The 16,726-nt window shown below is 36.0% G+C and overlaps 1 protein-coding gene across 10 annotated transcripts in view; it reads right to left on the bottom strand.

Moving 5' to 3' along the window:
* nedd4l (NEDD4 like E3 ubiquitin protein ligase) overlaps positions 1-6,788 on the bottom strand; it is an 82,957-nt gene extending 76,169 nt beyond the window's left edge. For all 10 annotated transcript variants that reach the window (XM_084387808.1, XM_084387809.1, XM_084387810.1 and 7 more), the window contains exon 1: positions 6,415-6,788. In XM_084387808.1, the coding sequence (XP_084243934.1) occupies positions 6,415-6,459 (45 nt within the window). In that variant the 5' untranslated portion in view covers positions 6,460-6,788. The remainder of the gene's footprint in view (positions 1-6,414) is intronic.
* Between the last annotated feature and the right edge of the window lie 9,938 nt (positions 6,789-16,726).

The raw sequence follows: 16,726 nt of genomic DNA, 5'->3' as shown, positions 1-16,726 counted from the left end.
AATAATGCTTGACATTTATATTAGTTAGGCTAGTTGTTTTTATGGTATTTTTAATCCATAGGCAAAAGTTACTTGTGTAATTGTGCTTTGGTTTTTGTTCATAGTATTCAGCTACAATGCAATGTTTTGCAATAAGACTTAGAATAAATGTGAAAAAAAAAAAAAAAAACTCTTTATTGGAATCGAAATTAGGAATCGATACGCGGAATCAGAATCGTTAAAATTCAAACGATTCCCAACCCGACTCCCTGCACAGAGTTATTATCAAAGGGCTTCTGTTTTTAACCTGTCTAAACACAGATTTGCAAACCATTTGTATAGATGCTTTCATCAGCAGTTACATAATCAAGACTGCTGAGTTCAGTGGATACGTTTCCATATCAATGCAGTTCATAATGTTATGGCACCTGGTTTCGTCAGAACCAAGTCTGCCTTATTGAAAGGTTCACTGTAAGTGCTTCTAAGCATGTCATCATGCTCATTTTGCAATATATTTTTTAAGTGGCCCTAAAGATCAGTCAAATTACACCACAAACAACAGGAACTGAGAAGCCTGCATGCTCAGCAGGCCAATAACAACAATAATATAAATTATGATACATTTTAATTGGTGGTTCTGACTATTTTTCTAAGCAAACACACCTACAATTTTCATCTGGCAGACAATGAAACCACCATAAAAATCTCTTAGATTTATGTTGATGGAGGAAGTCAAGGGCAATCTAGGGACTATATAATATCTAAGGAGTAGTGATGTACCTATAAAACTATCTTCAAAATAGTCGTGGGATGCATTAACCATCTTAGGGAAATCCTGCATAAAGTCATGTATCTAACAGTCTCAATCAGCTCCCTAGGTTGTGAAACAGTACATCATGTACACAAATTCGGGCACTGGTAAGGAGTCGGACAGTGAGGGACCTGCTCATAACAAATTGTAACATTACCTCTCTAGCGATGTATGTTTATGCTGAAATATAATGAATGGTTTGCATTTGAAAAAACATCTATTGCGTGTCATGTGTAGTGAACTGGCTCACATGATTTATGTTTCGCACTTCAGAACTTCCGTTAAGGGAACATTCTCACAGTGCATTGGGACTTTTTAGGGAGTGAACGATTCAGTGCACTGGTAGGATTTTGCAATTGAGGATTTTGCCCTAAAAATAGCCAACTCCTTGATCAGTGCCCTAGGGAGCTGATTGAGATGCACCCCTAAAATACAGAAAGCTATCACCATGCTAATTAAACACACAAAACTTGTTTAATTAGCTAAATACAGACAACAGTTAGCCTAAGTAGTTTGGGGTCAATGTTTTTGAAAGAAGTCACTTCTACTCACAAAGGCTGCATTTGATTTGATAAAAAATTCTGTAAATATGGCAATAGTGTTGGCAATACATTTTTTGTAACAACGTAAAAAACAATTGAATGCATGATGTTTTGTTGAGCACCAAGCATTTGAACAGTGGTGTAGGTTTAAAAACTATGCAGATAAACTAGTCAGTTCTTGTTGAGAATCAGACCAGTGAGCAAACACCTAGTAACCACCAAGAACACCCTAGAAACCACATAGCAGTCTTGTGAAAACCACACAGAACACCCTAGCGAAGTCAACGAGTTTGGCAACAACACTAATAAAAATCTACATTTAATTATTAGTGTTTGTACTCCTTATTTGGAGACTATGGGTTCATTCAGAGCTAAACGTGTAAGAAGTGGGCAGCAGTCCAATGTTAAGGAATTTGGTTTTGATAACAAGGTTGCAAGTTCAAGCGAAAGACTCCCTTTATTAATAGTGTCATTAAACAACATACTTTATAGGTTGTTCTATGGGAAACATAGCGACGGGGCAGAGAGGTGGAAGATCTGACCGGTTACATCGCTGACCTTCAGAAAGCATGCGGTTGCTATGTGCGGAATGCTTAATTACTGCCTATTGTTTCATCCTACTCTGCAACTCAGTTACTCTCTGAACTGCACACAGAATTAAACACAGTTTCCAAATCCAACTCATTCCATGCATTCCAAATTCAAAAATTCCATTAAACACCATTAAATTGACAACACGTTCCAAAATATAAAAAATTCAAACGCTTTTCTATTCTCATGCTTCTTTCGCACTTAGAATTCATGGACGCAAATTGATACATTAATATGAAATACTTTAAATATAAAAATGCAAAATGTTGACCTTGGCTAAGAAAGAGAGAGAGAGAGAGAGACACTCATTCAATATTGACAAGAAAATAAAACATTTAAAAGGAGAAGCACTGCCTGCAACCTAAACACACAAGAGATTTTCTGCAGCATCATTACATATAAATAACATAACTAAAAATAATTCTGAATTTCTGATATCTGGCTGCCATCAAAATAGAAATTACAGTTGGAAAGCACTATATGGTGTATACTTGCCCTTAGGGGTAAACAAAGTAATACATCTATCAAAAGGGGAACTAGCTTTAGTAGTAAATGGTAGATTTTGTAGAGTCTCAGGTTTCTCAGGTTCTCTAACTTCATCTTAGGACCTCAGCACAGAGGCATGCCACACGGATCAAGAAAACATGATTCAGCTGCAACTATAGCTCATGTATTTTTAATGAAGATGATGTAACAGCATGTCGCTGTATCACATTCCATGCTCATGACGCTGAGCGAGTGAGTGCGTAATCGAGTAAACGTTTGTGTGTCCTCCCTGTGTGTAAAACACACATCCACAGGTCCAGATTATCCGATTATTGTTATTATTTAATGGTTCCAAGAATGGTTTTCTTTGACAACCTACTCTGCTTTTTGTATGCTGTAATATACTGTATGTACATCCTACCTTTACACATGAATAATAATTATGTGATGTGACGGTCACTGAGCAGACTTAACTTATTGGCTATGTGCTAATCAGAAGGTAAATTAACATCGTTCATGAATATTCTTCAACTGAGCACTCCCAGATAATTATCAAGCAATGTATGCATTACACATTCGTCTGTGATATAGCCTAATAATAACGTCTTAATGTCTCTTAAATGTCTTCATTTTAATACGAGACATATTTTTATGTTCAAAAACATCTAGTGCGCAATGGACTAGCCAAAAATAAAACCAAAAATGGACAATTCCAAAATGAAATGCAACATGTTTGGTTTACATTAAATGTCAACTTATACATACTTTCTCTGTTTACTTGGTTGGAAACATGAATTGCAGCAGGGTGAAATAGAAATTCTGTGACAGTAAAGACATTTATAATGTTATGATATCTAGGCCTATTTCAAATAAATACTGTTCTTTTGAACTTTTCATTCATCAAATAATCCTGAAAAATATATATTATCACCATTTCCACAAAAACATTAAGCAGGACAACTGTTTTCAACATTAATAACAATAGAAATGTTTGAGGACCAAATCAGCATATTAGAATGATTTCTGAAGGATCATGTGACACTGATGACTACAGTAATGATGTTGAAAGTGCAGCTTTCCTATCACAGGAATATATTACACTTCTAACATAGGCTATATAAAAAAGAAAGCAGATATTTTAATAATTGTAATAATATTTAACAATATTAGGCTACTTGTTTTACTGAATTTCGATTAAATAAACACAGCCTTGGTGAGCATAAGAGATCTCAAAAACATTTTAAATCTTTTAAATGGTATGGTATATATACAATAAATATTTGTCACCAATTCATTGTGCATACCTAAACTACACATGGTTATCTAATAAACCTGTATTCCTCAATGGGAGTTTAAAAGTCCACAAGAGTTTTGTCAATAGAAGGTCTAAAGGAATTGCCAGACTGTTCCTAAGGGATAACTTGTCATTCCTGTGTAATGACAGTGTCTTGGGAACTGAGGTCTATAGGAGTAGAAAGGCACGATCATGCCCAGCAGGAACTCTGGGAGCGAGTGATGGGATCCCACAGGACAGAGAAAATGTTGTGTGGTAAACAGACCCGCTGACAAGGCTGACTCCAAGCCAACTTGATAGATGCTTGTCGCATACTGATGAAGCGATGCATGTCGTCTACGTGTGGTGTGCGCCTGTGTGTATTTTGCAATAACTGGGATACCATGTCAACATGATGGGTTACTGGAGGGTCACAAAAGCAACGTTTACATGCACCCAATAAAAATCCAATTGTGTTTTCTGTATTATTATTATTATTATTATTATTTTATTTATTTTTTTCACATCCTGCCCAATAATGTCTTACAAAAATGTGAAAACTGAAGGCTATGAAAACAAATATAGGGAATTTATCCATGATAACAGAAACAGTCTCAGAAAATATTATGGTTTATTGGTACACGGTATTAAACAATCAATTGTTTGAACAAATGCTTCATTATAACAAACTTGAAACCATTTGTTTGTTTCAAAAACATCAAAAGCATGTCTAATTAATTAAATGTAATAATTGATTGTGGATTAGATTAAAAATGTATTTTTAGCATTAATAATTTATTAAAATTAAGAATAATACAGTCCTATGAAATACATTTTTCTTTTTATGACTTAATACAAATATATTATGAAAAACGGTGGTAATCAAATGAATGCATAAAACTAACTATTTTATTAATGTTTTAAAATGTAATCAAATGAAAATTTAGGCTAACTTTTATCCTTTTATTTTTAGCCAAAGTGCTGAACAACAGAAATGTACTAAATAAAACAAAGACAAATAATTTAATTCGTTAAATAATGTTGAGATAAACTGTATTATTGTTGTTTTTGTTATCATTATTTTGATAAGTACATTCTATTATACAATAGTAATATATTACTGTCATAACTGGAATCTGAATGCGGGTTTGCAGTCGACTGTAAGAAAGGAGCGGTTTAAGCAGAAATGATTGGAGAAGCCTGTCATAAGTCACCAGAGAGAAGTATGACATTTCACCTCAACATTGAGTTATATTTGAATTAAAAATTACGAGATCAAAAAAATGCTTGGATGATTAATTCACAATAATAACATGCATTTAGAAAATAGATCAGGTGAATTTTCATTTAATGCTGACTTTAACCAAATAAAGTTTACACTTTTTGGCCAGATCTTATTTTCTATAGCCTAAGGTTTTCTCAGGAGAACTTCCCGAGAGAGTGAATATGGGGATGTTGAGTCTTTTCTCCTGCTGTTTAACACCCAAACACAAACATTGAACAAATGCTTAACTTTGATCATCCACCGTTTAACCTGCGGATGAACATCTAGCTAGTAACATTCCTCTCTTCGTTTACATTAAACATATCAAGACCCATCGTGCACAAATTATTAATTAACTTTGCCAACTCATACGTTACAGTTTCGGGATTTGGACTAAAAGTACTTCAGTACTTTTCCACATAAAAACTTGGTATGCTTTGCATAGGCCAGGTCACATATCTTTCCAGAAATTGCTGACTGGATAATTTAATGTGATACGGACTTAAATATGTAGCTGCCAACTTGTACAGTAACTCGGGTCTCTCCTTTGGACTCAAATATCAACGCCTACATAAACACTTCACTGATATTTATGCCTATGAACAATGTGTGGCCTTGAACTATAGCCTATCACCATCAGCGTTAAAAACTAAAAGACATATCTAGTATGCCAGTTGAGAGAAACAGCATTTGACTTAAAATGATGAATCATGAACGAACACCTGCTTCCTAAGGCGGCCCTCAGACTCTCAAGACAGTTGACCTGAATTTTCAGGGGTCACACCGGGGCCCTGTTATGACAAACAACATGGTGTTGTGGTTGCTACAAAATGTGCTGTAACATTATTAGAAACACTGTAATACTGGTGTCACCTAGAAACTAGAGATACATCTTGATTATCATGCATTCATCTTTTCACCCACATGGTTTCTTCAAGGCAATATCATGGAAAACTATTAATGTGTTGCTACAAATAACTCTTTCCTACAAATAGGGAAACAAAGACATCCATCAGTCAGCCATTTATAGTGTCAATGTCAATAATATCAACACCCAAAAGCAACAAGATCCTGATTTCTGACAGGTGAGCAGCCAATCATAAAAAACAACACATTATGCCTTAGAACACTTAAATATAGACTAGTATTTTGGAAGTAATAGGAAGATATTACGATTACATTTTCTAACACTAGATATCTCATTTAATCTAATGGAGAAGTGGGAAGAACAAGCTGATGGCAATTGGCATTTAAATACTTAATAACCTTCCTATTTATATTTGTAACAATAAAACAATTGTATTAAGCTTACTGAAATTGATCCTGATCATGTCACACTGGAAACCCCATTAAAAAAAACTGAAATCAGGTATTGAAAAATTATAAACATACAGTATCAATATGGTAGGAGGCATAACGTTACATTGTGTCTTAAAGATGGTATGGTTTAGAAAAAAACTGTACTTACTTCATCCTCTGAGAGTCCATAAATGGGTTCAAAATTCGTAGCCATAAAGCCAAAAGGCAATTTAATACACACATACACGAAAACACACACACACACTCGTGTGAAAGCTGGAACAATAGCAAAGTCTGTCCTCCTCCACCTCCTGTGAATGCAAGTTGATCCAAAGCAACGAAGTCTGAATGCAAAAAAACGTTTATCCTTTTAAACCATATCGTCACAGAAGATGTACGTCCACCGGTTTAATCTCATGTAACGGCTGAAATTCGGTGAATACACGCTTAATTTCCCCCAACAATATGATTTCCCCTCGTCAAGTGCAAACGCGAATCATTCACTTCCTCTCAGGATCCCAAACACTCCCCGCTGAATTGAGTGACAACGTACCGCGCCAATCACAGGGTTTTCCGAAACTCGGAGAGGACAGACTAGCCAATCGGTGTCGACTGAGGGCGGGGCAAAGTTGTTGCACTCTTGTGGAGTAATCAGGGATGGGTAGTTAGATCCCAATATAGGATCCATAAGAGCTTGACGTTTGTTTATAATATCACATACATATCTGTGGGTCTGTATGTATATATTATGTTTATTAATACTTAGGCCTTTTTAAAAGCCCGTGATAAGCTTCTTGAATCTCAAAGCTGGTAACTGGTCTCCAATAGCAGTGCTCTATCACCCTCTAGAGTTAGAAGAGCGATTCTGCCAAACATGTGCCAATCTATGATCAACACCCAACATTGGGCAAAGTCCAACAGTTATGCATCATGATTCATTGTACATGTAAAATAGCCTAGAGGTACGGAACTAAAAGAAGTTTTATGTTGGTTTTTTCTTGTATTTTATTGCTCTTGGCTTTCTGCACTGAAGTGATGTTTAACAGACTGAAAAAAATGAAAAGGATCATACAGGAACATTTGAGAGGGGAAAATTCAGGTTTGTGAAATTGTAAAGGAAAAAACTGAAAATGAAGGGTTAAAACAAGATTCATTAAGAGTCATTAAAATACTCTCTATTATTAATAGAGAAAAAATAAAACTATTCACCTAGATTTTTAAGCATATGCCTAGCTTTTCAGGTTACACGATTTAACAAGTGTGCATAAAAAGCTAAATGTATTAAAATAAATTTACAGTTTAAAAACTTTAATTAATAAATTCATTAAAATAAATAATATATCTAAAAAACAAAAGAATACGATTTTCCCCTTTTTTCATGTAATCAGAGTTAGAAGCGATGACATTTCAATGTATGAATGATTGTTGAAAAAAAGGGTTCATACGCTGTACATGTTATTTCAGAAGTACCCATAAAGTTTAGATATGCACCAGCAGATGTCCTCATATTACCACTAAAACATAATTTGCCCTGGATGAGTGGCACATCAAACAAGCACTGTGGTGTAATGCATTAAATAGGGCTTTACGTTGTAAGCTCAGAAATAGGTTCGGGAAATATCAATAAAAACATTTCCAAATATATTGTTACTTTACTGTATATAATAGATACTTGCAGCTTGGTTTATTGTATTACTTTGAGAGTGTGGTACTGAATTCAATAAAGCTCTTAAAATGTTTTACTGACTCATGACCGTCAGACAACATTACATATAAAAGTTGTGAGTAATCTCCTGTTAACCTTAAACTACTGAGATAGGATAAATATAATAGGTCACCTATGCCAGTAAGCATTATGTCAATGTTAGTTCAAGTTCAAACACTTCATGATTTTGTAAAAAAAAATAAAAAAAATTCTATAACACAATGGACACATTTTAAATCAACTCTAGTTCCAGATGGTAGAATTACGTAACACCAAAACACGTTGAGTTCAGCAGAGGATTTTTCTTTTCTTTTTTTGGCCCACTCCCTAACCCACCCAACTATGAGCGGAAATTCATTCCTTGGTTGGGAAACCGTTATTGCTGGAGGGTTTTCGGATGTGGCTGATGGAAATCTCACCGGTGCAGGTGTGCAGGAGTGGAAAGTTCTAGTAAGAAGAGCACAGATATTGGGAGAATGAGATAAGATTCGTTAGAAGCAACCTTTTTTTACACGCACAACTGCTTTTTAAGCTTTACATCACACACAACTAAACATGACCCCGTTAATGGCTTCAATCGCTCTAAAAGCAGAAGGGGTCAGAGTTCATTGGCTACATCATGATGTTAATCCAGCATCTTGACAGATTCAGTTTAGTGGTGTGAGTATATATTTGGACGGATAGCCACATTTTTGGGTGATTGTAAAATCCTGGATTTATTGCATGATGGAAGAGAAGATAAATGCTGTCTTTTACAGTAGGGAAAGAGGAAGGACTTTTATGTAGGCCTACTAGTATTTTATTCTGTACAGTTTTATTGATGCCACAGACAGTAATTGATATAGAAAACGCAGACAAATTAAAATTGTATTGTTTAGAAGTTGCTCTTGTATGGACTAAGGGAATGGATTTGTTGCTTACAGTTTCAATTCAGTATCAACTAGTTGAGATGTTTCTCCTAAAATTCCTTAGGATAAAAAAAAAAAAAAAAAAACATCGGACAAAACGTGACAATTATTGAAATATTGACAATAAGAGTTTAGGGCTAAATGAATGTGGATTACATAGCTCAGATCTTTTGAGAATTTAATGTGAAATGTTGAGTTCTCACTGAGATCTCAGATTTTTGGCAAATCTGTGCACAGATGAGACTTTCTTTGATAAGTGTTGATTTGTTTTGTCTTTCCAGAATAGATCTGCTACGCTGCTGCTGCAGAGCAATATGGGGCTTGCTACTGCCAATACAAACACAACACGCTGCTGTGAACAAGTAAGACATGCTGCTGCTGTACAATATAGATGATTATACATGATTTACCCGTAACAAATCTGTACAAGTGGAGCTGGGGAAGGTGGAGGGTTTCTGAAGCGTGCTGCAAAGTGCAAACTGCTATAGCAGACACTGACCAAGTATTTGAAAGATGAGCAGCAAGCTCATTGGCTACTGATACAGCAGGAACCAATCAGCTGTGCCCTATAGAGAATAGAGAGCCTAAGTCCCTCCCCTCCGCTTCCGGCTCATGATGGGACCTTATTTCGGAAAAAAATTGTATGGTAGTCAATGGCGAGAGACAACTTATCTTTTTATTCCGTCTGAACTGTGCCCTGAATTACACATATGATGTTTGTCAATTTAAAAGATAATTATGAAAGTCAAGAAAGTCGCAGTTTGTCATAAAACAGAAGAGTAACATTTAGTTTTATGTGAAAATCGCTCAATGAACTACATCTCTCGTCTCGCACTATGTACGTCACCAACCTGGTCTCCTATGTGTGCAGTCTGGTACAAAACACTCAGGCATGACGGCGTAACGTTACGATTATAACGTAAGACTATAGAAAAAATGACAGACGTTAGCTTCATTCATTGAGAGAAAAGGTATGTGCGCCTTTTGGGTTTGTAGTCTTTGTAATTACGTATTTTCACAGTCTTATACCTCAACAGTTTTACATCAAACTGCGACTTTCTTGACTTTAAAATGTATATTTTAAATTGACAAACATCATACGTGTAATTCAGGGCACAATTCAAACGAGATCAAAATATTTGTTGTCTCTCGCCATTGATCACCATACAATATTTTTCCGAAGTAAGGTCCCATGGTGGTCAACCGGAAGGGGAGGGACTTAGGCTCTCTATAATGTGATTGCAGGCAGGTTGAGTTAAAGACCTATCAGCCTGGGTAATCTGGAGTTTCATGACAGAACTTTGAATTCAGATTTTCTTCTATTTGATTTGTCAAATTATGTTTTGTCTCAAGTCTCTGGATGTTGTGGGGCTGTCTTGGCTGACACGCCTCTGCAACATCGCGTGGCGGTCGGGGACAGTACCTTTGGACTGGCAGACCGGGGTGGTGGTCCCTCTTTTCAAGAAGGGGGATCGGAAGGTGTGCTCCAACTATAGGGGGATCACACTTCTCAGCCTCCCTGGGAAAGTCTATGCCAGGATACTGGAGAGGAGAATCCGGCCGATAGTAGAACCTCGGATTCAGGAGGAACAGTGTGGTTTTCGTCCCGGTCGTGGAACACTGGACCAGCTATCCGGTCCCTGTACGACCGGAGCATGAGCTTGGTTCGTATTGCCAGCAGTAAGTCAGACTTGTTCCCGGTGCGTGTTGGACTCCGGCAGGGCTGCCCTTTGTCGCCGGTTCTGTTCATAATTTTTATTTATTTATTTATTTTTTATTTTTATTTTTACGTTCCTTCTCTCACCTATGGTCATGAGCTGTGGGTCATGACCGAAAGGACAAGATCCCGGATACAAGCGGCCGAAACGAGCTTTCTCCGCAGGGTGGCTGGGCGATCCCTTAGAGATAGGGTGAGAAGCTCGGTCACTCGGGAGGAGCTCAGAGTAGAGCCGCTGCTCCTCCACATCGAGAGGGGTCAGTTGAGGTGGCTCGGGCATCTTTTCCGGATGCCTCCTGGACGCCTTCCCGGGAAGGCGTTCCGGGCATGTCCCACCGGGAGGAGACCCCGGGGAAGACCTAGGACACGCTGGAGAGACTATGTCTCCCGGCTGGCCTGGGAACGCCTCGGTGTCCCCCCGGAAGAGCTGGAGGAAGTGTCTAGGGAGAGGGAAGTCTGGGCATCCCTGCTTAGACTGCTGCCCCCGCGACCCGGCCCCGGATAAGCAGTAGAAGATGGATGGATGGATGGAATTATCCTCTAATTTCAAAAGCATTTGTAAAATATGTCTAATGTTTTACAGGCACCTGAACTGACAACATGATACCACAAAAACTGGAAGCAAGACTAACCTTTTGGGAACATGATGGGATGAGAAAGGTAAGGATCTACAGTTCAGAAGATTTGGCAATAGGACAGATGACTGACAGCGGTAGAATGCAAATGGCAGTGCACTCGTTCAGTGTTGGACAGCTGGCGTGAGCCTGACATGCAGTCGACCCTCTCTGGCCATGATGATGGCTCAATCTCACAGATTAGAGGATTGGATGTAAAAAACAGAGGGAGGGAGAACTGAGCCTGTGTGCATATTAATTCAGAAGTCAGGTGCATGTAAACAATACAGAAAATAACATACAGTAGCCTATATGTTCAAAAGTTTGGGGTTGGTAAGATGTTTTTTAATGTTTTTGAAAGAAGTCTCTAATGATCGCCAAGGCTGCGTTTATTTGATTAAACATACAGTAACATTGTGAAATATTATTACAATTTAAAATAGCTTTTTTCCATTTGAATATATCTTAAAGTGTCATTTATTCTTGTGACGCAAAGCTGAATTTTCAGCATCATTACTCCAGTCTTCAGTGTCACATGATCCTTCAGAAATCATTCTAATATGATGATTTGCTGCTCAAGAAACATTTCTTATTAGTATCAATGTTGAAAACAGTTGTGCTGCTTAATACTTGCAAGGAAACAAATGATGAATAGAAAGTTAGAACACCAATTATTTGAATTTTTTGTAACGTTATAAATGCATTTACTGTAATTTTTATCAATTTAACATGTCCTTGCTGAATAAGTATTTAAATATATATCTTACTGACCCCAAACTTTTATTCAGCTTGCTAAAAGTAAAAATTATTAACTAACTAACTAAATAAAGCAAAATAAAATGGACTAACAGTTAAACTGAATTATTTCATATGTATATGTATATCATATTTCAATGTATATGTATGAAATGATTAAAACTTATTTAAACCAAATAGCATTGAAGATAACAAACAAAATGTAGGCCTAAATAAAAAAAAATACACTACTAATAAAGTTGCTATTAGATCCCAAATTAAAATAATGTATTTGCAATTTTAACATAATGTGTTTAAAAAGATTGTGCCACAAAGGAGCCATGAAACTTAATTGTAGTATACTGGCGTAGCTTGTTTCTGGGTTTCTCTCAGTTTAAAACCCCTTGTCTGGTCCATAAACCATTTTTGCATGTCATTTGGCATTCACTTTTTTTTTTGTATCTATACATACTTAAGTACACTAAGGCACACTCTCCCTGAGGTGACCTTTAAGTGCTTTACTCAAGGGCACAAGTGAATTTGAGGTCAATTCAATAACCGCACGGTGCACGGGAAATCATAACATTAGTATTAAATCTGTGTGTGTTTTTGCAATGTCTGTGTGTGCATGTGTATTATAGCATGTAATTCAAAACCAGCTGTCTTATTCTCTAGCAGGCCAGTAAAAGCCAAACTCATCAGCAAAGGGTGGTTCTTGTCTAATAAAATCCATGCATGTTTACATTACAAAATGAATAAATACTGACCTTTACATAACTTTACTTATGACTTCACTTTATGACTTTATTTTATGACTTCTGAATGTTTTCAGAGCCCCTTCTCTCTACCCATTAACTGGCACAGCTCTCAGCTGACCATAGAAACATTGATTTGCAGAGGTCATTTTTGAGCTTGTTTGATCTTTGAGCCATGCAGGATTTCCTTCAGTCTGCCGGGGTGAAATGGGCCTTGAGTCATACAGTATCATGCTACTTGACCATGTGCCGTGGAAAATTTCAAAAGGTAATTTGAAAAAGTCAAGTTTTAGTTTTATAACAGGTGCTTTGATCCTGCATTTAAATATAACCATTTTAGTTCATCATTGACTTGAATTTGACCTTAAAGGAATAGTTCACCCAAAATTACGTTATTCTCCCTCATGTTGTTCCAAATATATTTTTCAGTCATATGATATGTTTATGGTGTCCTTCTTGAAGTTTGAACTCTCCAGTCTCCATTTATTGTAGATGCATGAAAAATGACCTGTATGTTCTTCAAAAATTATCCATTTGTGTATTGTAAAAAAAAAAAAAATGAGGGCGATTAAATAATATTTTTCAATGGGTGACCTATAGCGTTAGTGCTTTGCAACAAGACTGAAAATTTGACCATTAATCAGTGACATCATTCATTATTTACTCCCTTGGTTGTGCAAAGGATAAAGAGTGTGAGAAAATCCCAGTAGATCAGCAGTTTCTGAAATACTCGGACCAGCCCGTCTGGCACCAACAACCATGTCACGTTTAAAGTCACTTAAATCACCTTTCTCTCCAATTCTGATGCTCAGTTTGAACTTCAGCAGATCGTCTTGACAATGTCTGCATGCCTTAATGCATTGAGTTGCTGCCATGTGATTGGCTGATTACGTTAACGAGCGCGGTAATGTACTACCTAATGAAAATCTGAAAAATTCATATCAAAACATTTTCACATGATTAAAGTGATTCATCTAAAACTGGGCAAAAAATCTTAAATAATGCTTATTAATGTTGAAGACATAATTATTTTATACATCATGTTCCCATATAGTTCACAAAAGCCTTTTATCATCCACTTATACCACTTCAAATATACTAAATGGTGGACCTCTGTGACTCAGGATAAAATTCAGTGGAGATCATCAGAATTATGGTATTATTTTGGCCTAGGGGAAGCAATCTCATAATTAATTATAATTACAGAAATGCCACTTTATTCTAGAGATGAGACATTGGCAAATGTCTTGGATTACTTTTGGGAAATTGAATTTTAGGAATTACCTACATTATACTGAATTAATAAACAGTCACTAAAATTTAAAGAAATACTTAAGCTGCTGCTAAGAGCTTTTATTGCATGAAAATCAACATGGATAAGATATTTAATTCCTATTTAATCTATTTTTTTTTTCTAGTTGTGCATGTAAGCATCACATGATCACATGACATCAGTCCAATATCTTTAAGTTCACTGGGGATAACAACATGGTGGCAGTAAAATGTACATGAAGATATAAACTGACATTTATTTATTTGCTATAATTAGCTATTAATTTATTTGTATGGATGTTTGTTTATAATAATAATAATAATAATTATTATTATTATTATTAATCTTATTATAATTATTATTATTGTTAAGGAGCCATTTGATGCAAGGCTTTCTTTTTTACTTAAAAAAAAAAGAAAAAGAGGAGAAGGTACTTGTCACGTTTTGGGTTTGTTCTTGTCATGTTTCTGTGTCATGTCTTGTTTCCATGTCTGTCATGTGATTCCCTGTTTGTCATGTGATCCTGCCATGTCTTGTCATTGGTTTATTGTCTGATCATTGTTCACAGGTGTCCCTTGTTTTGTCATTAGTCTGTGTATTTAAGCCCTCATGTTTGCCATGTGTCTTTGTCAAGTATTGTTTCCTGTAAGTCTGCTGTTGTGCATAGTTCATGCTTTGGTTTTTGTTTTCATGCCACGCCATGTTTTTGTTTCATGTTTTGTTTTAGTTATAATAAACTGCATATGGGTTTTCATCTTTCAACTTGCCTCCAGTGGACCTCTTATTACAGTACTGGGTTACTTTTTCTCATCCAACTCCATGAGCTACACTTGCTTTCCTCCTTTATATTATGTCTTTTTATTGCATTATGCATAAGTCATTCAGTTAAATGTTCACATTTAATTAAAAATGTATACCAGTTTGCAATAAAAAAAAGGTATGTCATTACATACAGTGACAAAATATCAAAATAAGTGGGTTATTTATTTTAAAGACAGACAAGCGAACTTTTTCCTGTGAATAGACTTACAAATATTATTTATGGCTAATTTGGTGAAATATATGTGATTATAGTCTGAAATATCTGAAACTGACTCCATCCTCTAAAAATCACTGCACTGGTTTGTTAAAAATAATTGGGGGGAAAATGAATAGAAAAGTGAAATTTCTTCTGAGAAAGGTATAGCACATAACTACAATATTTATTTGCAGATACAATTTGGTTTGTTGTTAACTGATTCCATTTTTTTTTTTTTTTTTTTTTTTTATGCGGTTTGTTAAATTTGGAAATTGTTATAGAAAGTTTAGTTGTCATGGTGAAACATTGTAAAACCTTATTGGACTATTGTGTCTCTGGTGCATGAAACATCATATTTCAGAGTTATTTGTACTGTGCGCACCTGTAACCTCCTTTGATTTAATTGCATTCTTTATGGCATAACAGTCTGCAATAACCTCAGTCTGTATGTAAAAGCCATTAAACCTTTACTTAGGCTGTAGGTCATTGGTGACAGAAATAAAACCTGTAAAATACTGTGAGAATGCTGTGATGACAGTGAGTTCTCAAGCATCATGCCTAAAATATTTACATGAGATTTTAAAATCACATTTGGTGAACCCTGTTATTATCACTGTCCCAATAATCTCTGATTTGATATACTGTAAGTGTTAAAGTTCAAGAAAAGGTTCAAAAGTCTTCATTAATTCACTTAATTCCAGAGTTCTGTGAGTTACTGTTTGACATAGACTAGTGATATGTGGTATATTTGTTATTGACTATTTGTTTATGTTCTGTTAAGCATAAACTCCCCTTATATGTATTCAAGCTGGACCTGTGAGGTTCTGACATATCATGTCTCATAAACTGTGCCATTGCTTTCCCCTCTCAGTATTCATTTGTTGTCTATTGCCTGGCTTTACCTTTTTTATTTTCTTGAAACATGTTTATCCTTAAACATTTCTCTCTTTCTAGAGACTGTAGACACTAATATCTTTAGTTGTCCATTTTCAGTTGAAGTTGGCATAATCAGAGCAGTCTAATCTAGATCCTTGTTGCAAAAATTAGGTAATTAAAAATCTTTAACAGATTGGCCCAGCTCCGAAGATTTATTACAAACGCATCCTTTGATACTGAATGTTTTATTACCATTCCTCGTCCTGATGCTGTGTTTTTCCATGGCCGTCAGAACACTGCAATGTCACTAATAGGGGAAGTTCCATTGTATCCTAGTAATCTGTCAATTTATAGCCATCTCATTGAGACGCTCTGAGTGGCAAACAAAGTACTCAAGAGAATGATGTGTAGCTTTTATCTCAACAGGTTTTACAGTGTTTGAGCAAGAGCAGAATATGTACAGTCATGTGTTTGGACAGCAAGTGCCAGCAGTTTGAGTCATACCGGATTGTCATAAATAACTGCCAGCTGTATCTTACATTTAAACAGGTTCTATCTATCTATCTATCTATCTATCTATCTATCTATCTATCTATCTATCTATCTATCTATCTATCTATCTATCTATCTATCTATCTATCTATCTATCTATCTGCATGATTATCAATAGCAATAATTTTATTTTCCTAGTGACCAATTCTTACATTTTTACTTTTGATTTGGGACCCAACGATCTTTAGTCCATTCTTATTCATTCATGTATTGTAAAAACTCCAGCATCAGCACTGACCGAACTGTCAGTACAGAGCGCAAAATGGGAGGGGTTTGTGTGGGAGGGGCTGAGCGACCGAGACCACGCCCACTATCAGGCAGACCTGTT

Source organism: Rutilus rutilus (assembly GCF_951802725.1).
Source record: "Rutilus rutilus genome assembly, chromosome: 18".
Classification (NCBI taxonomy): Eukaryota; Metazoa; Chordata; class Actinopteri; order Cypriniformes; family Leuciscidae; genus Rutilus; species Rutilus rutilus.
Note: the sequence above shows the minus strand (reverse complement) of the source record. Positions and strands in the feature narration are given on the sequence as shown.